This window comes from Elephas maximus, chromosome 4 (assembly GCF_024166365.1).
Source record: "Elephas maximus indicus isolate mEleMax1 chromosome 4, mEleMax1 primary haplotype, whole genome shotgun sequence".
In the NCBI taxonomy this organism is placed as follows: domain Eukaryota; kingdom Metazoa; phylum Chordata; class Mammalia; order Proboscidea; family Elephantidae; genus Elephas; species Elephas maximus.
This window is the reverse complement of record NC_064822.1, coordinates 98,159,019-98,182,236: the sequence shown is the minus strand read 5'-3', so window position 1 is coordinate 98,182,236 and position 23,218 is coordinate 98,159,019. Positions and strand designations below refer to the sequence as shown.

General features: G+C 37.4%; 1 protein-coding gene across 1 annotated transcript in view; it reads left to right on the top strand.

The window, feature by feature from the left end:
- ADAMTS20 (ADAM metallopeptidase with thrombospondin type 1 motif 20) overlaps positions 1 to 23,218 on the top strand; it is a 212,744-nt gene that overhangs the window by 69,349 nt on the left and 120,177 nt on the right. Inside the window, exons 10-14 of the mRNA XM_049882873.1 lie at positions 1,764 to 1,905; positions 11,586 to 11,690; positions 21,209 to 21,354; positions 22,655 to 22,836; positions 22,935 to 23,071. Of these exons, the coding sequence (XP_049738830.1) occupies positions 1,764 to 1,905; positions 11,586 to 11,690; positions 21,209 to 21,354; positions 22,655 to 22,836; positions 22,935 to 23,071 (712 nt within the window). The remainder of the gene's footprint in view (positions 1 to 1,763; positions 1,906 to 11,585; positions 11,691 to 21,208; positions 21,355 to 22,654; positions 22,837 to 22,934; positions 23,072 to 23,218) is intronic.

The window sequence follows — 23,218 nt, the reverse complement described above, 5'->3', positions numbered from 1 at the left end:
TAAAATACGAAATTTGTGTTCTCTTTTAAAGTGTTTGTTTATGTTTAGTTTTTGATTTGCTTAAATTTCAGCTTGCTTTCACTCTAAAAATGGGTGCTTAAAAACAAGAAAAGAATTGGGTATACATATTTAACTCCTACAAAATAAAAAAGTTTTCTTTCAACAGTTCAGACCTGTTGCATTTTTACTTGAATCCCTTATTGTAATGAAAACCCCTTTTCAGGGGAGGCTGAATGGAAATCATCGCTTCCATGTGTTTTTGAAAATTTCAGAAGCATTTTTTTATTACTAGGTAATATTTTGGCAGAAGTTTGAGTGCCTCAAGTTTGAGGTGTCTCTAAATGACAGATAAAGTCATAAGATTGGGGAGTCTTTAGGTTTCTATATACTTTTGGAGACTTTGCAGCTCTGACGAGAGAGTCTGATCCACGTTTTTCTTGCCTTGTCACTCTTTTTTTTTTTTGTCACTCTACCTCCTGCAAGATTTCTCAACTCTCCAGCCCCTTTTATCCAAACGGTGTTTCTGTCTTAGTCATTAAAACTTGTCAAAGAGGCAAGCCCAAGCCCTTTCCAGGTAATCTTTTTATATAAATGGCAATATTGTATCATTTCTTTGACCACATATTCTAATCACCATTTTACCAATAATAGAAGTTTCTAGGTACTTCTCTTTATGAGCACTACAGAAAGAAATAAAACCATGCTTTGGAATATATGTTCATAAATGTATACTATAGTTATAATCAGCAGTGGTTATTTATCCTTCTATGGGAGTGTAATTTAAACACACAATGCACAGTAGCTGTTCTGTACATAATTTCGTTACAGCTTTCTTCAGTGGTTAAGTGAGAAATTGAAAAATACCGGTAGGTGTGCTTTTTTTTTTTTTTTTTGGGAGGGGGACCGAATTATCTTTCATAGAAATTTTAAAAGTTATATGTTCATTTTATTGACAAAAATTGATAGGTTTTTTTGCCAGTAAAAGTTTCCAAAAAATATCTTTTAATCATTTCATTGCAACAAATTGTTGCTTTTAAACCAGTTGGAATGGTTGAACATTTTCACAGTTTTCTATAGATTGGATATTACCTGATAAAGTAGGAGAAAGATATATACGTAAACCATTTATATTATTTATCATGTATTTTAGTAGCAAGTTACAAGACAGGTATTACCATTCTACCAGACTTAGGCTGAGGAAGGTTAAATAACTTGTGCAGTGTCACACAGTGTAGGCAATGGTACAACCACAGACAAGCTCCCAAAGCCAGGGCTCTTAACTCAGTGCTACACTTTGAGGTGGAGACAGCATAAAACCTAAGATTACTTTTTTGTTGTTTTTGTTTAGGACAAGACAAGTACTTTCTGAAATTATTTGAAAACTTAATTTTTGTATTTTAGACAATTTGCACATTGGATAGCAGAGTAGAGCAGTAGTGTAGTGTGATAAACATATGAATGTATGTTTTGTAAATTGTATTCTGATAAATTTGTTTACTTGTTGTTATTTAAAAAAAAAAAGTGTAACCTTTAAGGTGGTTGTGGGGGTCAAGTGAAGTCAAGTCCATAAAAAGTCTTTTGTAAACTCTGAGGATGTCATTATGTAAAAGAACATTACTGATTTTGATGAGTTAGTTTTTAACTTATGCAAAAAATATTGATATTCTCTCTGAAAGTGTAGGACTATAGAAAATGTAATAAAAATCTTGTGTTGAAATGCTTCCATATATATTCACAATGTTTTTTTCTTCACATTTGTACAGTACTGGTCATGGAGAATGCCTCCTTGACAAACCAAATGGAAGAATATATGATCTGTCTTCACAACTTCCTGGATTGATGTATGATGTAAACCAGCAGTGTGAACTTATGTTTGGTCCTGGATCACAAGTGTGTCCCTATTTGGTAAGAAAAATTTTATCCTTTTGTTTGAAAACTGCCGTAACTTATAGCTATGATATATTTCAAAATATATATTTTCTTTTAAGGAAGGTAAACTAAATATATCTTAATTAAAAAAAAAAATTTACTGTGCTTTTAGTGAAAGTTTACAAATCAAGTCAGTCTCTCACACAAAAATTTACATGCACCTTGCTACGTACTCCCAATTACTCTCCTTCTGATGAGACAGCCCGCTCCCACCCTCCACTCTCTCTTTTCGTGTCCATTTCGCCAGCTTCTAACAACCTCAACCCTCTCATCTCCCCTCCAGACAGGAGATGCCAACATAGTCTCAAGTGTCTACGTGATCCAAGAAGCAAACTCCTCACCAGCATCCCTCTCCATCCCATTGTCCAGTCCAGTCCCTGTCTGAAGAGCTGGCTTTGGGAATGGTTCCTGTCCTGGGCCAACAAAAGGTCGGGGGGCCATGACCACTGGGGTCCTTCTAGTCTCAGTCAGACCATTAAGACTGGTCTTTTTACAAGAATTTGGGGTCTGAATCCCACTGCTCTCCTGCTCCCTTCGGGGTTCTCTGTTGTGTTCCCTGTAAGGGCAGTCATTGGTTGTAGCTGGGCACCATCTAGTTCTTCTGGTCTCAAGCTGATATAGTTAGTCTCTGGTTTATGTGGCCTTTCCTGTCTCTTGGGCTCCTAATTACCTTGTGTCCTTGGTGTTCTTCATTCTCCTTTGCTCCAGGTGGGTTGAGACCAATTGATGCACCTTAGATGGCCACTTGCCAACATTTAATACCTCAGATGCCACTCTCCAAAGTGGGATGCAGAATGTTTTCTTTGTAGATTTTATTATGCCAGTTGACTTAGATGTCCCCTGAAACCACGGTCCCCAAACCCCCACCCCTGCTACACTGGCCTTCGAAGCATTCAGTTTATTCAAGAAACTTCTTTACTTTTGCTTTAGTCCAGTTGTGGTGACCTTGCCTGTATTGTGTGTTGTCTTTCCCTTCACCTAAAGTAGTTCTTATCTCCTATCTAATTCGTGAGTACCCCTCTCTCTCCCTTCCTCCCTCTCCCTCTCATAACCATCAACGAATATTTTCTTCTCTGTTGAAACTGTTTCTCGAGTTTTTATAATAGGGGTCTTATACAATATTTGTCCTTTTGCAGCTGACTAGTTTCACTCAGCATAATGCCTTCCAGATTTCTCCATGTTATGAAATGTTTCACAGATTCATCAGTGTTCTTTATCGATGCATAGTATTCCATTGTGTGAATATACCATAATTTATTTATCCATTCATCCTTTGATGGGCACCTTGGTTGCTTCCATCTTTTTTGCTATTGTAAACCGTGCTGCAGTGAACACGGGTGTGCATATATATGTGTTCATGTAAAGGCTCTTATATCTCTAGGGTATATGCCAAGGGGAAACCCTGGTGGCATAGTGATTAAGTGCTATGGCTGCTAACCAAAGGGTCAGGAGTTCGAATCTGCCAGGCGCTCCTTGGAAACTCTGTGGGGCAGTTCTACTCTGTCCTGTAGGGTCGCTATGAGTTGGAATTGACTCGACGGCACTGGGTTTGGATTTTTTTGGTTATATTCCAAGGAGTGGGATTGCTGGATTGTATGGTAGTTCTATTTCTAGCTTTTTAAGGAAGCACCAAATCAATTTTCAAAGTGGTTTTACCATTTTATATCCCCATCAGCAGTGCATAAGTGTTCCAGCCTCTCCAGCATTTATTATTTTATGTTTTTTGGATTAATGCCAGCCTTGTTGGAGTGAGATGGAATCTCATTGTAGTTTTTAATTGCATTCTTCTTAATGGCTAATGATCGTGAGCATTTCTTCATGTATCTTTTAGCTACCTAAATGTCTTCTTTAGTGACGTGTCTATTCATATCTTTTGCCCATTTTTTAATTGGGTTATTTGTGGTTGAGTTTTTGCAGTATCATGTAGATTTTAGAGATCAGGCACTGATTGGAGATGTCATAGCTAAAAACTTTTTCCCAGCCTGTAGGTAATCTTTTTACCCTTTGGTGAACTCTTTGGATGAGCATAAAGTGTTTGATTTTTAGGAGCTCCCAGTTATCTGGTTTTTTTTCTGCATTGTTAGTAATGTTTTGTATACTGTTTATGCCATGTATTAGGGCTCCTAACGTTGTCCCTATTTTTTCTTCCATGATCTTTATTGGGAAACCCTGATGGCATAGTGGTTAAGTGCTACAGCTGCTAACCAAAAGGTCGCAGTTCAGATCTACCAGGTGCTCCTTGGAAACTCTGTAGGGCAGTTCTACTCTGTCCTATAGGGTCACTATGTGCTGGAATCAACTTGATGGCACTGGGTTTGGTTTTTGGTTTCGATCTTTATCATTTTAGATTTTATATTTAGGTCTTTGATCCATTTTGAGCTTGTTTTTGTGCATGATGTGAGGTATGGGTCTTGTTTCATCTTTTTGCAGATGGATATCCAGTTATGCCAACACCATTTGTTAAAAAGACTGTCAAATACCACCTGCTCGTATGTGGATGGATTTATGTCTGGATTCCCAATTCTGTCCCATTGATCTATGTATCTGTTGTTGTACCAGTACCAGGCTGTTTTGACTACTGTGGCGGTATAATAGGTTCTAAAATCAGGTAGAGTGAGGCCTCCCACTTTGTTCTTCTTTTTCAGTAATGCTTTACTTATATGGGGCCTCTTTCCCTTCCATGTGAAGTTGGTGATTTGTTTCTCCATCTCATTAAAAAATGTTGTTGGAATTTGGATTGGAATTGCATTAAATCTATAGATCACTTTTTGTAGAATAGAGATTTTTATAATGTTAAGTCTTCCTATCCATGTTTTTCCACTTATGTAGGTCTCTTTTGGTTTCTTGCAGAAGTGTTTTTTCCTTTTCTTTGTATAAGTCTTTTACATCTCTGGTAAGATTTATTCCTAAGTATTTTATCTTCTTGGGGGCTACTGTAAATGGTATTGATTTGGTGGTTTCCTCTTTAATGTTCTTTTTGTTGGTGTAGAGGAATCCAACTGAGTTTTGTGTGTTTATCTTGTATCCTGATACTCTGCTGAACTCTTCTATTAGTTTCAGTAGTTTTCTGGAGGATTCCTTAGGGTTTTCTGTATATAAGATCATGTCATCTGCAAATAGAGATACTTTTACTTCTTCCTTGCCAATCTGGATGCCCTTTATTTCGTTATCTAGACTAATTTCTCTGGCTAGGACCTCCAGCACAATGTTGAATAAGAGTGGTGATAAAGGGCATCCTTGTTTGGTTTCCGATCTCAAGGGGAATGCTTTCAGGCTCTCTCCATTTAGGATGATGTTGGCTGTTGGCTTTGTTTAAATGCCCTTTATATGTTGAGGAATTTTCCTTCTATTCCTCTGTTGCTGAGAATTTTTATCATGAATGAGTGTTGAACTTTGTCAAATGCCTTTTCTGCATCGATTGATAAAATCATGTGATTCTTGTCTTTTGCTTTAATTATGTGATGGATTACATTAATTGTTTTTCTAATGTTGAACCATCCCTGCATACCTCGTATGAATCCCACTTGGTAATGGTGAATTATTTTTTGATATGTTGTTGAATTCTGTTGGCCAGAATTTTGCTGAGGATTTTTGCATCTAAGTTCATGAGGGATATTCGTCTGTAATTTTCTTTTTTTGTGGTGTCTTTACCTGGTTTTGGTATCAGGGATATGGTGGCTTCATAGAATGATTTTGGGAGTATTCCATCCTTTTCTGTGCTCTGAAATACCTTTAGTAGTAGTGGTGTTAACTGTTCCCTGAAAGTTTGGTAGAACTCTACAGTGAAGCCATCCAGGCCGGGGCATTTTTTTGATGGGAGTTTTTTGATTACCTTTTCAATCTCTTCTTTTGTTATGGCTCTATTTAGTTGTTCTACTTCTGTTTGTGTTAGTTTAGGTAGGTAGTGTGTTTCTAGGAATTTCTTCTAGGTTTTCAAATTTGTCAGAGTACAATTTTTCATAGTAATCTGATATGATTCTTTTAATTTTAGTTGGGTCTGTTGTAATACCGCCAATCTCATTTCTTATTCGTGTTATTTGCTTCCTCTCCTGTTTTTCTTTTGTCAGTTTGGCCAATGGTTTATCAATTTTGTTGATTTTTTTCAGAGAAGCAGCTTTTGGTCTTGTTAATTCTTTCAGTTGTTTTTCTATTTCATTTAGTTCTGCTCTAATTTTTATTATTTGCTTTCTTCTGGTGCCTGAGGGTTTCTTTTGCTGCTCTCTTTCTATTTGTTCAAGTTGTAAGGATAATTTTTTTATTTTGGCCCTTTCTTCTTTTTGTATGTGTGCATTTAGTGATATAAATTGACCTCTGAGCACTGATTTTGCTGTGTTCCAAAGGTTGTGATAGGAAGTGTTTTCATTCTCATTGGATTCTATGAATTTCTTTATTCCATCCTTAATGTTTTCTATAATCCAGCCTTTTCTGAGCAGGATATTGTTCAGTTTCCAAATGTTTGATTTCTTTTCCCTGTGTTTCCTGTTATTCATTTCTACTTTTGTGGCCTTATGGTCAGAGAAGATGCTTTGTAATATTTCAATGTTTTGGATTCTGCTAAGGCTAGCTTTATGACCTAATATGTGGTCTATCGTAGAGAATGTTCCAAGTACACTAGAAAAGAAAAGTATACTTGGCTGCTGTTGGGTGGAGTGTTCTGTATATGCCTATGAGGTCAAGTTGGTTGATTGTGGTATTTAGATCTTCCATGTCTTTATTGAGCTTCTTTCTGGATGTCCTGTCCTTCACTGGAAGTGGTGTGTTGGAAGTGTCCTATTATTGTGGAGCTATCTCACTTTTCAATGCTGATAGAGTTTTTTTTTTTTTTATTATCTTGCAGTCCTGTCATTGGGTGCATAAATACTTAATATGGTTGTATCTTCCTCGTATATTGTCCCTTTAATCATTATACAGTGTCCTTCCTTATCCTTTATGATGCATTTAATTTTAAGGTCTATTCTGTCAGAAGTTAATATTGCCACTCCTACTCTTTTTTGATTGTTGTTTGCTTGATATATTTTTTCTGTCCTTTGAGTTTTAGTTTATTTTTGTCTCTAAGTCTAAGGTGTGTCTCTTGTAAGCATCATATAGACGGATCACGTTCTTTAATGCATTCTGCCACTTTCTGTCTCTTTACTCGTGCATTTAGTCCATTTACATTCAGGGTAATTATGGATAGGTATGAATTTAGTGCTATCATTTTGATGTCTTTTTTTCTGTGTTGTTGACAGTTTCTTTTTCCCACTTAATTTTATGTGATGAGTAGATTATCTTTATATATTGTCCTTTCCTCATATTCGTTGTTGTTGACTTTGTTTCTGCTGAGTCTCTATTTTTTTCTTTTGATTTGTAGGATAGTTTGTCTCCTTTGTGGTTACCTTATTATTTACCCATATTTTTCTAAATTTAAACCTAACTTTTATTTCTTTGTATCTCCTTGTCTTCCTCTCCTCATGTAAAATCTATGCCTACATTTCCTAGTCCCTCTTTATTTTTTTTTAATATTGTCTTGTTTTACAGAATAACAACGCTGTTTCCCTGTTTTGAGTGTTTTTTTATCTTGATTTGTTTTTGTGATTTCCTTGTTTCAGTTGACTTCTGATCACTCTGCCCAGTGTTCTAGTTTTGGATTGACACCTGATATTATTGATTTTCTTACCAAAGAACTCCCTTTAGTATTTCTTGTAGTTTTGGTTTGGTTTTTACGAATTCCCTAAACTTGTCTTTGTCTGGAAATGTCCTAATTTCACGTTCATATTAGTTTTAGTTTTTTTTTTTATTTGAGAGACAGTTTTGCTGGATATATGATTGTCGACTGGCAGTTTTTTCCTTCAGTTTTTATATAGGTCATCCCATTGCCTTCTTTCCTGCATGGTTCCTGCTGAGTATTCCAAGCTTATTCTTATTGACTCTCCTTTGTAGGTGACTTTTTGTTTTTTCCTGGCTGGTCTCAAAATTCTCTCTTCAGCTTTGGTTTTGGCAAGTTTTATTATAACATGTCTTGGTGACTTTCTTTTAAAATCTACCTTGTATGGAGTTTGATGAGCATTTTAGATAGATATCTTGTCATCTTTCAGAGTATCAGGGAAGTTTTCTGCCAACAAATCTTCAACAATTCTCTCTGCATTTTCTGTTATCCCTCCCTGTTCCTGTACTTCAATCACTCGTAGGTTATTTCTCTTGATAGAGTCCCACATGATTCTTAAGGTTTCTTCATTTTTTAGAATTCTTTTATCTGATTTTTCTTCAAATATATTGGTGCCAAGTGCTTCATCTTCAAGTTCAGAAATTCTGCTTTCCAGCTGCTCAATTCTGCTCCTCTGAGTTTCTATTGAGCTGTCTACTTTTGTAATTTTATTGTTAATCTTCTGAATTTCTGATTGTTGTCTGTCTGTGGATTTTTCCAGCTTATTAAATTTTTCGTTATGTTCCTAAATAATCTTTTTAATTTCTTCAGTTGCTTTATCTGTGTGTTCTTTAGCTTGTTCTGGGTATTGCCTCATTTCCTTCCTCATGTCTTAAAGGGTTCTTTGTGTATTAATCTTTTGTATTCTGCCTGTGCTAATTCCAGGAATGCACTTTCATCTAGAAGATCTCTTGATTCTTTGTTCTGAGAGCTCGTTGAGACGATCATGGCCTGTTTCTTTATGTGGCTTGATATTGACTGTTGGCTCCAAGCCGTCTATAAGTTATTGTATTAGTTTGTTTTATGTTTGCTTACTCTGTCATAGTTTTTTGTTTTGTTTTGTTTTAATATGCCCAAATGGGTTGCTTGAGTGAGCTACCTTGATTATTTTTGCCTTTGGAGCTCAGACGTCCTTTCTCCAGATGGCTAGAGCTGTTATCAGGTATATCAGTCTAGGAGTCCATTCACTTTTCTTGTATGAATTCAGCTCAGATGTCCAGGTAGCTGATCATCAAGTGTGTGGTACAGGCTCTGTCCTACAGTCTTAGAGAGGCAGGAGTGATTGGTGTAGGTACCGGTATCTGTTTGCAGCAGGGGCTGAGAATCTCAACAAGACAGGGCGCTGAGAATCGTCCCCCACGTGTCTCTGAGAAAAGCGTGTCCCTGTTCTCTAGAGCATACAGGTGGGTGAGTTCTGCAGATGTACCATGGGTACCCAGTGTTTTGGGTTGTAAGGACTGGGAGGTACCAGTTTTCCTTGGACCCCTGTCATGGGTGGCTGAGTGACGTGAGTGGAGCCACCAGTCCTTTGGCCCGTGATGTGGTTAGGTAAGGACCCTATTTAATAGACAAGGCAATGTCAAGCATCAAATACCCACCTCTCCACCACACAGCTGAAATAGTTATAGTCTGCCAAGAAGGGCCTATCCTGAAATAGCCCCACACAGGTCCATGCAGAGGGGAAAGGTACTCAAAGTCCATGGACCATTTATGCCTGGACAGGAGCTGCTTCTGTCCTGGGCTCCCCTGTTTAGTGGAGCTGGCAAATTATCTTTTCCCCCAATTGCAAATTTTTTCCTTCTCCAAGGCCAGGAATGGCTCTAGGCACTCACCAGGGCCTATGTCAGGCCCAGGGAATTCAGCCGCTGAAGCCGGCTTGCGAGTGGTGGGGTGGGGGGGGCACAGTAAAATATACACAAGTACTTGGCTTTTGCCAAGAGCGCTGTTCTTCTCTGGTTCTGGAGGTGTGAGTAGGCTGTGTGGCTGGCTGCTTCTCCCTGAGGAAACTGCGGCTGAACACTGGTAGCAGCCCACCGCCGCTGCTTCCGGGAACGATGCCTGAGGTCTCCCCGCCATTCAGGTCTGGTAACTCTTCTCTGCTTCTGAACCATCTCTTCCTCCCCCTGCCCCTCAGTTCTTTTTCTAAGCTTGCCTTTGGTGTTCAGTGCTCCTAGCTTGTCATAAATATACTTGTTTCATTTGTGTTTTCGGGTCTTTGTTGTAAGAGGGCTTGCCGGAAGCGTCTGTATATTCCGCCATCTTGGCTCTGCCTCCTTAACATTTTTATTGTTAGAAAAAATCAGTGTTTGGCAGAAAGGGGTTTAAAGAAAAAAGGGAAGCTAATTTGTTTTGAATACTTATTATATGCGAGGCTCTGTTAGGCACTTCAGAAATTATGTTTGTTAACTCTCACAAAAATCCTATGAAAGCTTTCTCGTTTAGTAAACAGGGGCTAGGAGATGTTATGTAACGTGAAAATTAACTATAATTATTTAATTATATATATTTCAAATGTTATTACTTGGAGGGTAAGGGGAAGAAATGCTGGTGTTTTGATATTAAGTTGTTTTAAAGGGTCAGGGAATCTGATAGACAACATTTTCTGTCACATAAACTTTAACCCAAGGGAATGGAATTTGGTGTAGATTGCTTAGTTTTCATTAAGCTGTTACTGCACAAATTATTTTGAGAATTTTTTCATAGATTAGATACTTTTAATAAGTATAAGATGATCTTCTACTTTGACTGGGTCTCTATTATTTTGGTGTAAATTTAAGATTTGTTTCAGACTGAATGTCACTGCTTTGGCGAAATCTTGCTTTACTTTCTGAGCAGAGTAGTCGCTCTATTTTCTTCATTCTTGTAACACTCAGTACATATATCTGTAGGTACCTCACTTAACACATTAGTAAATTGTGATAACTGGGACCAAAATGCAACCTTATTCATTCATTTAAATAAAGATATATCTGCAGTGCCTACTATAGTATCTTCCATGTAGTAGATGTCCCAAAATAAATATTTGTTGAATGAATGAAAGTTACTTAGCAGTCAGAACAGAGATATGGAGTGAATACATAGTGAATATTTTTCCCCAAACCTTATATTTATAATCACAAATCTTACCAAGCCTTTAAACATCCACTTTGGGAGAACCCTGGTAGCATACTGGTTAAGTACAACAGCTGTTAACCAAAAGGTCTGCAGTTTGAATCCACTAGGCACCCCTTGGAAACTTTATGGGCAGTTCTACTGTGTCCTGTGGGGTTGCTATGAGTCTGAATTGACTTGATGGCAATGTTTTTTTGTTTTAACGGGGAGAAAATATTTACTTTGATTTTTCATTTTAAAATATGTATTTCTTTTCTGCCTGATTTGGACACTAAATTGGACACTGAATTTAAATTCAGAAAAAGAAAGAAATTTTCTTGGTTTTAGCTCCTCTGAGCCTCTACATGGATTTTTACTTTGTTGTGAAAACTTCAGGCCCCTTTGTTCAAAAACTGAAAGTATGCATTATATTCATAAAATAAGAAACTTCAGTATATATTATACAGTATTTCTATGCACATTATTCATACATTCCACTCTTGGATCAAAACAGGCCTTTGGAAACTCCCTGTGAATAACATTTAAAAACAAGAGGTCCTTTAGAAAAATATCCTGTAAAGAGAGAAAAATGTGTTACATAATCTTAAATACTTCCACTCCAATTCATCTCTCCCATTTTTCAATGTATGAATAAAAATCTAAAAATTAAAAAAAAAAATCTGTTGCCATTTTATGCAGTTAGATGAAAACTGATGGCAAGAGTTTACTTATTTAGTAAGGATTTTTGCTAATTATTTCTAGCAATGACCATGAAACCAGGAAATATTTAATATCTATTTATAAACTGATACATTAAACTGAATTGATCAGGGGGGCTGCAGTTTTATTTTTACTCTTGCTTGTTGGCTTTGTTATTTTGCAGAAACAGTGCAGGCGTCTCTGGTGCACAAGTGCAGAAGGAGTTCACAAGGGCTGTCGGACTCAACACATGCCACTGGCAGATGGAACAAACTGTGGTCCTGGGATGGTAGGTTTTCTTCAAGGGTGAGTCTTGTATCAAGAGATTATCCAAGGATATGATTTATTCTCATTTCAGATTCTGTTCATTTTTTGTTTTTAACTTTTGCTCTGCTAGGTGAATTTGTTTCATTGTCATGTTTGATGTAGTACATTGTTAAGTGAAGTACCTTGAGTTTTATTCTTTTTTGTCAAGATGTAGCAGATCAATATTAAAGTTGCAAATAGATTATTATAGAAATAATTACATAAGTATATGGTTATCTAAGTGTGTGTTAGCCTTGTCATTACTAATGAGTACAGACATAAAGATCCTAATATTTTGGCAGATCCCCCAAATTTATGGACACAACCATTGCAAACATTTTCTCCCATAAAATTCACTTAAGAATAAGTTGAAATTTTAAGTGGCTTCTCTAGATTTTTATCAGTTCTAATTGTATTAAAATAAATTTTGCCCCTAAAATAAACTGTTTACCGTATTACACCATTACCATTCTAGCACTGATCATGAACTTACCTAAATCTGCCACGTTGTGGTCCAGGATGAAGTCAGGTTCTTTTGACCTTGATGGCCAATGTTGTCTGCACTGAATAAGTTTGTCAGCCTCTTCTGAGCCCCCACTATGCAGAAGGAGCAGTTCCTTGGCGGTGCAGTTGGCTCTCACTGCTTCTCTTGTTAACTTTGCAATGTGTAAAAGTAAACCCTTCTTAAAACTGAGGTCGGTACATTAGGTGAACTTGTGTCTTTACCACCTGTAGTTTCATTAAAATGTTTGTACTAGTTACTGCCGTTCTGTCAAATCACTTTTCCATCAATGGTCATGAGTTTTCTATGCATATCACTCACATCATAAATTAATTGATTACTAAAGTTTTGTTTTGAACTTCAGCAATTTTTGCAGTAGCAGAAGTACCCATTGAAATAGTCTAACACTAGTGGACTTTTTCAGTTCATAGTTGTAAGCTAGTACTAAATTTAAAATTTTGATCTTTATCTAAAATTTTCATATTTTGAAGATAAGAATTATCAAAAGTACTTTTTTTTTACTTCCTGTAACCAGTAGTAGTAATTAACTTTTATCCTTTTAAGTGAAAGTTACTATCTTGGGGTAAACAGAGAAATACAAAGTCTCTTTGACGTGTGAATGCTACGCTGTTCATTTTAGTCTATTAGCGTGAAGACTTGCTCCAAAGATGCTCACCTGACTCAAATCTAGGATTGGGCCTTGCTCAATGCCTTAGCAAATTTTCAAGTTAATATATGTCATGGACCTTCAAGGTGGACTGCATGTGGCTAACATATTGGTTGAAAACATTTGCAAATATCAAGAGGTATACTATTTAAAAACTAATTTATTGAGCAGCCTAAATCCAGTTGGGGTATAAACATGATTTTTTAAATTGAAGTATGTAAGTAAAATAACAGATGTCAAATGTCCAGTTTTCACAGGTTTTTAACAGTGTATATCCAAACGTGTATGTGTGTATATCCACAGTGTATGCCCCCCATGTGTCTGTCAGTTTGTTGTACTGTGGGGGCTTCTGTGTTGCTGTGATGCTGGAAGCTATGCCACCGGTATTCAGGTACCAGCAGGGTTAACCATGGAGGACAGGTTTCAGCTGAGCTTCCAGACTAAGACAGACTAGGAAGAAGGACCTGGCACTCTACTTCTGAAAAGCATTAGCCAGTGAAAACCTTATGAATAGCCCAGAACATTGTCTGATATAGTGCTGGAAGATGAGCCCCCCAGGTTGGAAGGCACTCAAAAGATGACTGGGGAAGAGCTGCCTCCTCAAAGTAGAGTCCACCTTAATGACGTGGGTGGAGTAAAGCTTTCAGGACCTTCATTTGCTGATGTGGCACGACTCAAAATGAGAACAAACAACTGCAAACATCCATTAATAATCGGAACCTGGAATGTACAAAGTATGAATCTAGGAAAATTGGAAATCATCAAAAATGAAATGGAATGCATAAACATTGATATCTTAGGCATTAGTGAGCTGAAATGGACTGGTATTGGCCACTTTGAATCGGACAATCATATTGTCTACTATGCTGGGAATGACAACTCGAAGAAGAATGGTGTTGCATTCGTCGTCAAAAAGAACATCTCAAGATTTCTCGTGAAGTACAACGTTGTCAGTGATAGGATAATATCCATACACCTACAAGGAAGACAAGTTAATACGACTATTATTCAAATTTACGCACCAACCACTAGGGCCAAAGATGAAGAAATAGAAGATTTTTATCACCTGCTGCAGTCTGAAATTGATCGAACATACAATCAAGATGCATTGATAATTACTGGTGATTGGAATACGAAAGTTGGAAACAAAGAAGAAGGATCAGTAGTTGGAAAATAAGGCCTTGGTGATAGAAACAATGCCAGAGATTGAATGATAGAATTTTGCAAGACCAACGACTTCTTCATTGCAAATACCTTCTTTCACCAACATCAATGGCGACTATACACATGGACCTCGCCAGAAGGAACACACAGAAATCAAATTGACTACATCTGTGGAAAGAGACGATGGTAAAGCTCAATATCATCAGTCAGAACAAGGCTAGGGGCCGACTGTGGAACAGACCATCAATTGCTCACATGCAAGTTCAAGCTGAAACTGAAGAAAATCAGAGCAAGTCCACGAGAGCCAAAATAGGACCTTGAGTATATCCCACCTGAATTTAGAGCCCATCTCAAGAATAGATTTAACACATTGAACACTAGTGACCAAAGACCAGACAAGTTGTGAAGTGACATCAAGGACATCATCCATGAAGAAAGCAAGAGGTCACTGAAAAGACAGGAAAGAAAGGAAGGACCAAGATGGATGTCAGAGGAGACTCTGAAACTTGCTCTTGAGCGTCGAGCAGCTAAAGCAAAGGAAGAATTGATGAAGTAAAAGAACTGAACAGAAGATTTCAAAGGGCCTCTCGAGAAGACAAAGTAAAGTATTATAATGACATGTGCAAAGAGCTGGAGATGGAAAACCAAAAGGGAAGAACATGGTCAGCATTTCTCAAGCTGAAAGAACTGAAGAAAACATTCAAGCCTCGAGTTGCAATAGTGAAGGATTCTATGGCGGAAATATTAAACGACGCCAGAAGCATCAAAAGAAGGTGGAAGGGATACAAAGAGTCATTATACCAAGAAGAATTAGTTGATATTCAACCATTTCAAAAGGCGGTGTATGATCAGGAACCAGTGGTACTGAAGGAAGAAGTCCAAGATGCTCTGAAGGGATTGATGAAAAACAAGGCTCCAGGAATTGATGGAATGTCAATTGAGATGTTTCAACACACAGGTGCAGTGCTGGAGGTGCTCACTTGTCTATGCCAAGAAATATGGAAGACAGCTTCCTGGCCAACTGACTGAAAGAGATCCATATTTATGCCTATTCCCAAGAAGGGTGATCCAACTGAATGTGGAAATTATAGAACAATATCATTAATACCACACGCAAGCAAAATTTTGCTGAAGATCATTCAAAAACGGCTGCAGCAGTATATGGACAGGAAACTGCCAGAAATTCAGGCTGCTTTCAGAAGAGGATGTGGAACCAGGGATACCTTTGCTGATGTCAGATGGATCCTGGCTGAAAGCAGAGAATACCAGAAGGATGTTTACCTGTGTTTTATTGTCTATGCAAAGGCATTCGACTGTGTGGATCATAACAAACTATGGGTAACACTGTGAAGTATGGGAATTCCAGAACACTTAATTGTGCTTATGAGGAACATTTACATAGATGAAGAGGCAGTTTTTCGGACAGAACAAGGGGATACTGATTAGTTTAAAGTCAGGAAAGGTGTGGGTCAGGGTTGTATTCTTTCACCATACCTATTTAATCTGTATGCTGAACAAATAATCTGAGAAGCTGGACTATATGAAGAAGAACGGGGCATCAGGATTGGAGGAAGACTCATTAACAACCTGGGCTATGCAGATGACACAACCTTGCTTGCTGAAAGTGAAAAGGACTTGAAGTACTTACTAATGAAAATCAAAGACCACAGCCTTCAGTATGGATTGCATCTCAAGATAAAGAAAGCAAATATCCGCACAACTGGGCCAATAAGCCACATCATGATAAACGGAGAAACGGCTGACGTTTTCAAGGATTTCATTTTACTTGGATCCACAGTCAACAGCCATGGAAGCAGCAGTCAAGAAATCAAAAGATGCGTTGCATTGGGTAAATCTGTTGTAAAGGACCTCTTTAAAGTGTTGAAAGCAAAGATGTCACCTTGAAGACTAAGGTGTGCCTGACCCAAGCCAGGAGTTTTGAATCACTTTATATACACGTGAAAGCTGGACAATGACTAATGAAGACTGAAGAAGAACTGAAGCCTTTGAGTTGTGGTGTTGGCGAAGAATGTTGAATATACCATGGACTGCCAAAAGAACAAACAAATCTGTCTTGGAAGAAGTGCGGCCAGAATGCTCCTTAGAGGCAAGGATGGCGAGACCGCATCTTACATACCTTGGACATGTCAGGAGGGATTAGTCCCTGGAGAAGGACATCATGCTTGGCAGAGTACACGGTCAGCGGAAAAGAGGAAGACCCTCAACAAGGTGGATTGACACAGTGGCTGCAACGATGAGCTCAAGCATGACAATGATTGTAAGGATGGCACAGGACCAGGCAGTGTTTCATTCTATTGTGTATAGGGTCTCTATGAGTTGGAATCGACTGGATGGCACCTAACAACAACAGCAACATCCACATGTAGCCAAAATTTATGCATTCTTTTACTGAGGGGCATTTGGGTCATTTTAAGTTTTAAGCTGTTATGAATAAAGTTGCTATGAATATTCTTGTAAAAAGTCTTCTTGTGGAAATATATTTACATTGTCTTGAGTAGATACCTAGGAATGGAATTGCCGAGTCATAGGATAGGTGTATGTTTAGTTTTGTAAGAAAGTGCCAAGCAATTTTTCAAAGTATTTCTACCATTTTAAACTCCCTTCAGTGATATGTGAAAGTTGCATTTGTTCTGCATTCTTTGTCAACCTTTGATGTCGTTAGTCTTAAAAAAAAAAAAAAGAAAAAATTAACCAGTCTATTTTTTTTTTTTATTGGATATAAAATGGAATCTCATTGTGGCTTTAATTTGCATTTCCTTGATTATTATCAATCTTATGAGCATCATTTTACATGCTAAGTAGCCATCTGAATATTTCCCCAATGACATGATATGGTGGGAGTGGATTTGCTGAGATTCAAAGTAAGTTACATGATGCAGAAAGCATCAGAAGAAAATGGAATACACAGAGTCACTGTACCAAAAAGAATTGGTTGATGTTCAGCCATTTTAGGAGGTAATGTATGATGTAGAACTGCTGGTAAACCAAAAAAAAGAAAACCCAAACCCAGTGCCGTCAAGTCGATTGCAACTCATAGCAACCTTTTAGGACAGAGTAGAACTGCCCCATAGAGTTTCCAAGGATCGCCTGGTGGATTTGTACTGCCGACTCTGAAGGGAAAAGTACAAGCCACACCGAAGTCAGTGGTGAAAAACAAGGCTGTAGGAATTGATGGAATACCATTTGAGATGCTTCAACAAATAGATACAACCCTGGAAGCTCTTACTTATCTGTGTCAAGAGATTTGGAAAAAAGCTACCTGGCCAACCTACTGGAAGAAATCCATATTCATGCCCATTCCAAAGAAAGGTGTCTTAGGTTGGGTTCTCTAAAGAAGCAAAACCAGTTAAGTGTATAAATAAAATATATATAGAGAGAGAAATTTATATGAAGGAAATGGCTTATGTGATTGTAGAAGCTGGAATGTCCCAAGTCCGTGGGTCAGGATAGACACTTTTCCTGGTTCATGTAGTTGCAGGGGCTGGCGAACCCAAGATCGGTAGATCAGAGAGCAGGGCTCTTGCTCTTAGGCGGCGAAGATTGATGAATCCCATGATTGGTAGGCAAGATCGCGTGTAACCTGCTAGCTCAAGTCCCAAGTATGGAGGCTAGTCGAACAGGAGCCAGCTTCAGGATCCAGAGTGAGCAAAAAGCCCCCAAGACTTGCCAGAATATCCATTTATATTCAATGCAGGCCACACACTCAAGGAAACTCCCTTTCAACTGATTGGCTGCTCAGAGTAGCTTCCAGCATGGAGATGATCACAGTGTCATATGACTGCCAAGCCACTGAGAATCATGGCCCAACCAAGTTGACATACAACCTTAACCATCACAAAAGGCAATCAAACAAATCAGAAATTACCAAACAATATCATTAATACCACGTGCTAGCAAAATTTTGCTGAAGGTAATTAAAAAATGGCTGCAGTCATACATCAACAGGGAACTACGACAAGTTCAAGCTGAATTTAGAAGAGGACATGGAACGAGGTGTATCAATGCAGATGTCAAATGAATCTTGGCTGAAAGTAGAAAATACCAGAAAGATGTTTACCTATGTTTAATCAACTCCGCAAAGGCATTTGACTGTGTGGGTCATAACAAATTATGGATGACATTGTGAAGAATGGGAATTACAGAACACTTAACTGTGCTCATGTGGAATCTGTACATAGATCAAGAGACAGTCATTAGAACAGAACAAAGGGCTACTGCATTGTTTAAAATTGTAAAAGGCATGCGGCAGGGTTGTATTCTTTCACCGTGCTTTTTCACTGTATGTACTGAACAAATAATCTGAGAAGCTGGGCTATGTAAGGAAGAATGTGACATCAGAATTGGAGGAAGACTCATTAACAGCCTGAGCTATGCAGATGATACAACAACCTTGCTTACCAAAAACGAAGACAACTTGAAGTACTTACTTATGAAGGTCAAAAACTATAGCCTTCAGTATGGATTACACCTGAATATAAAGAAAATGAAAATCTTTACAACTGAACCAATAAACAACATTATGATAAATGGCAAAGAAATTGAAGTTGAAATGATACAAAAATTTCATTCTTCTTGGATCAGCAATCAATGCCTATGGAAGTAACAGTCAAGAAATCAAACAGTGTATTGCATTGGGCCAATCTGCTACAAAAGACTCCTTAAAGTGTTAAAAAAACAAAGATGTCACTTGGATGACTGAAGTGCACCTAACCCAAGTTGTGGTCTTTTCAATTGCCTCATATGCATGTCAAAACTGGACAGTGAAAAAGGAAGACCAAAAAAGAATTTATGCATTTGAATTGTGGTGTTGGGAAAGAATATTGAATATACTGTGGACTACCAGAAGAATGAACAAATCTGTCCTGGAGGAATTATAGCCAGAATGTTCCTTAGAAGTGAGGATGGTGAGTCTTTGTATAGCTTACTTTGGGCATGTCATCAGGAGACAGCAATTGCTGAAGAAAGATACTATACTTGGTAGAGGGTCAGCAAAAAAGAGGGAGACCCTCAGTGAGATGTACTGACACAGTTGCTGCAGCAGTGGGCTCAAACATAGCAATGATTATGAGGATGCCATGCATATGAGACAATTGAAAAGACCATGACTTGGCACACCGTAGTCATCAAAGTGACATCTTTTTTTTTTTTTGAACACTTTAAAGTGGTCTTTTGCAGCAGATTTGCCCAATGCAATACGATGTTTTATTTCTTCACTGCTGCTTCTGTAGGCATTGATTGTTGATCCAAGAAGAATGAAATTCTTGGATCACTTTAACTTCAATTTCTTCACCATTTATAATGATGTTGTTTATTGGTCCAGTGTAAGGATTTTCATTTTATGTTCAGGTGTAATCCATACTGAAGGCTGTAGTCTTTGATCTTCATCAGTAAGTACTTCAACTTGTCTTCATGTCACTAGGAGCCAGAGCCGACTCGGCAGTATCTAACAACTGCTTAGACGGGGGAGACTTCAGTAGGAACAGATTTTGAGAGGGAAGGGTAGAAGTTTGATTTTGGGCTGATTAAGTTTGAAATGTCAGTTACACATTAAGTGGAGATGAGTAAGCAGCTGTAAATATGAGGCAAGATGTGGAGAGAGAGAAATTTGCTAGTCGTTGGGAGATGGGTGTGATGAGATGGATGAGGCCACCAAGGAAGTGAGTGTTGATAGAGAAGAATAAAGGACCAAGATCTGACCTGAAGACATTCTAACATTAAGAGACCGTAAAGAAGAAAAAGAACCAGTAAAAGGAAGCTAAGAACAATTATTAAGGATAAAAGAAAACCAAGAATGTGTAGAGGCCGGAAGCCAACATAAGAGAATATATCAAAGAGAAAGAGTGACCGGCTGTGTCACATGCTGCTGATAAGGCAGGGAAGACAGGGACTGAGGACCAGCCATTGGTTATAGCATTGTGAGACCTTCAGTGACCACCACAAGAACAGATTCAGGGAGGGATGGCAGGGGGCTGTAAAAGCCTGATTGGGGTGGGTTTAGGAGAGAATAGGCAGAGAGAGTTAGGCAGTGAGCATAGACAGCCCTTTCTAGGTTAAACAGGGCAATAGCAACCAGTGAGGGTAGTTTTTTATAGATGAGAGAAATAACAGTGTTTCTATATTAATGGGAATGATCTAATGAAGTACTTCTCAGGTGATCTGTCTTCAAGGACCTGTTTTCTCTATTTTTATTTCCAGTAATTTACAAACTGATACTTTTGTACAAAATAATAAAAATGATTGACTAGGTAAATGACATGTAAAAGATGACCTTCAAAATATAGCCATGTTTTTAGTTATTGTGCTTAATGGACATAAAATTACTCTGTCACATTCCTGTAAAAGTTTCTAAATGCTTATTCTCAATTTCTATACTTACCGCCTCACAGACTGGTAACAAGTAGTTCAGACAGGTATCAATGCACGGACCACACTTTGAGTAGCAGTCACGCAGTGGAGAATTAAACAATGATGATATGGGAGAGGAGAGAACTGATGGATGTAGTGAGAAGGGATGGAATCAGTACACCAGTGGAGGGATTTGGTGTGGACAGGATCGCGGAGTTTTCATAATAGGCAGGAAGGCTGAGTTCATGGGGGGAGATGATGTTAGGTGGGCAGAAGAAGTGGTGGGAGATTGTGGGTGTATCTTTCTATAAGATTCCATTTTCTTGATGAAGTAAGAAACAAGGTCCTAATTTGAGCCTTGGGATGAGGTGGACTAGAAAATTATCTAAGAGTGGGAGAGTAAATGGATATCTTTTAGTTAAAATTAGAAGCATGGATATATACAATATTAACTTAGTATTTGCTTCTTTGTTAAAAATACTATTTTTTATTTTAGTGTCTAATTTTTCCCCATATGCATAGGTCTTCCTTCCACAACAAGACTCTAAATCCCAAAGGCAAAGGAAACATTGTATTCTTTTTGCATTCCACAAATCTTCTTACAGTTACTCTGTAGATACCCAGGAAATATTCATAAAGTGGTGTCAAATGTAATCACATTTCTGAATTAACATTTTTGCTTTGAGTTGTATGCATTTTGTTCCTATATTGACCTTTATGTTGCTACTATAATTAATGTGATGTTCTAATCACATATACATGAATCATTTCTTCTAATCTTTCTTTGTTTATTATTTTATAGCATTGCCACCATGGACTATGTGTAAACAAAGAAATGGAAACACGTCCTGTAGATGGTGAATGGGGACCATGGGGACCGTATAGTTCTTGTTCAAGAACTTGTGGAGGCGGAATCAAAAGCACAACCAGGCTCTGTAATCGCCCTGAGTATGTCTTTTTTATGTCACTGTAAATTAAGATTTATCTCAAGGCACCAGAAAGTAAACATCAGTTTCATTTACTTCTAAAACTGGAGGTCAGTCTGTAAGTTTTTGAGATTCAGAAAACTTCTGGAATACTTTAAGCCACATTATGTCTTGGTAGATCCTGATCTTGAAAAAAGTAAATATTTTAGATTAAAATAATTTTTAGAATCTCAATTGAGACAGATACCTTTTTCTTCATATCTTTTTTGTTTTCTGATTTAGTTCAAATTTGAGAAAAACTAGTCAATATGGATGACAGTAATATTTTCACATTTTCTGTGTTTCTATTGAAAGATCTTTTCACCAATTTTAGCTGTCCTGGACAAAATATGTATAGACAGTATTCTCTTTAATTTGGTTATAATGCTTTTATCCATTTCTTACTGTTTTGGGTAATTTCACATGTTGTATTTTCTTTCTCTGCTTCTCATGCTATAGATGCATCATTCTCTTTAGCTGAATAACTACGGAAGCATATCTCCCCCTCATCAAACTATTTAAAATAATTTTGAGATTCCACAAAGTTTTTAAAATAGAGTTCCTGTTATGTAAAATAATATGTAAGTTGGTAAGCAGTATGACACTTTCAGTACTTAAAATCTTATTTACAAACATTTTTGATAGAGAAACAAGGCGTACCGGGATAAAATCTGACTTAGTTCATATGAATTTGAGAATAAATTTTTTTTGTTTTGTTTTTTAAATTGTGCTAGACATCTTTGTATTCCATAAATTTTGTTAAGAAGAGTTTTTATTTTCCAGCATAAATTGAAACAAAGAGATGAGTATAGATGGATATTCTGAAATTCCATAAACGGAGTGAAGCAGGATATATGCAACAAAGATGCACATATATGTTTTTTCTTTTTATTTAAAATGATTCTGTCTTCCTTTGTTATCTTTTCTTCCTACACATCTTACATGTCTTTTTTTTCCCCAGAAAATGAACAAAACCCTTTTTTGAAGTTTTAAAATGAATCCTCATGTTTAGTTAGTTACTTGTTAGTTAATCTTATCAAGAATGAGATATCATTTCTGCCCTCCAGGGTGTGTTGTCCATCCTAAGGTGGATATTTTTAGTTTATTAGACATAGAACTGTTTACAAATTTTGTTACATGCTTCTGTTAAAAACAAACGAAAAAAAAAGTCAGTAGGATTTCAGTGGTTTTCCAGATCCTGTAAAAGAGTGGAACGGCTTTAGAAGTAAATGGCAGAAATAATATTGTACTGATGTGCTTTAAAATGTAATGAATTTGACTAGGCCAAGAAACGGAGGAAGGTACTGTGTGGGCCGCAGGATGAAATTTCGCTCATGTAATACTGATTCATGTCCAAAAGGCAAGCAAGACTTTCGAGGGAAGCAGTGCTCTGATTTTGATGGTAAACATTTCAACATCAATGGTCTTTCCCCCAATGTGAGGTGGCTTCCAAAGTATAGTGGGAGTAAGTAGATATAATATTTCTTTGTTATAAATTTTTTTTTGAGATATAGGAACCTTTAGCTTTATTATAGTAAACCAAAAATTCGATTTATTTTACAGTTGCCATAAAAGATCGCTGTAAACTCTATTGTCGGGTTGCTGGAACCACTAACTTCTACCAGTTGAAGGATAGGGTTGCTGATGGTACTCCTTGTGGAACTGAAACTAATGACATCTGTGTTCAAGGCATATGTCGGGTAAGTAAACTATAAGTTTCTGTTATATTTACAGTGACTTAATATTTTATTATTCTATTTCTCTGACCAAATATTACTTCAGTTCTTGTGAATTCTAATAGAGCAACCTTTGGTGGTATCATGCTATCACTAGAAGCATGGCAGGAG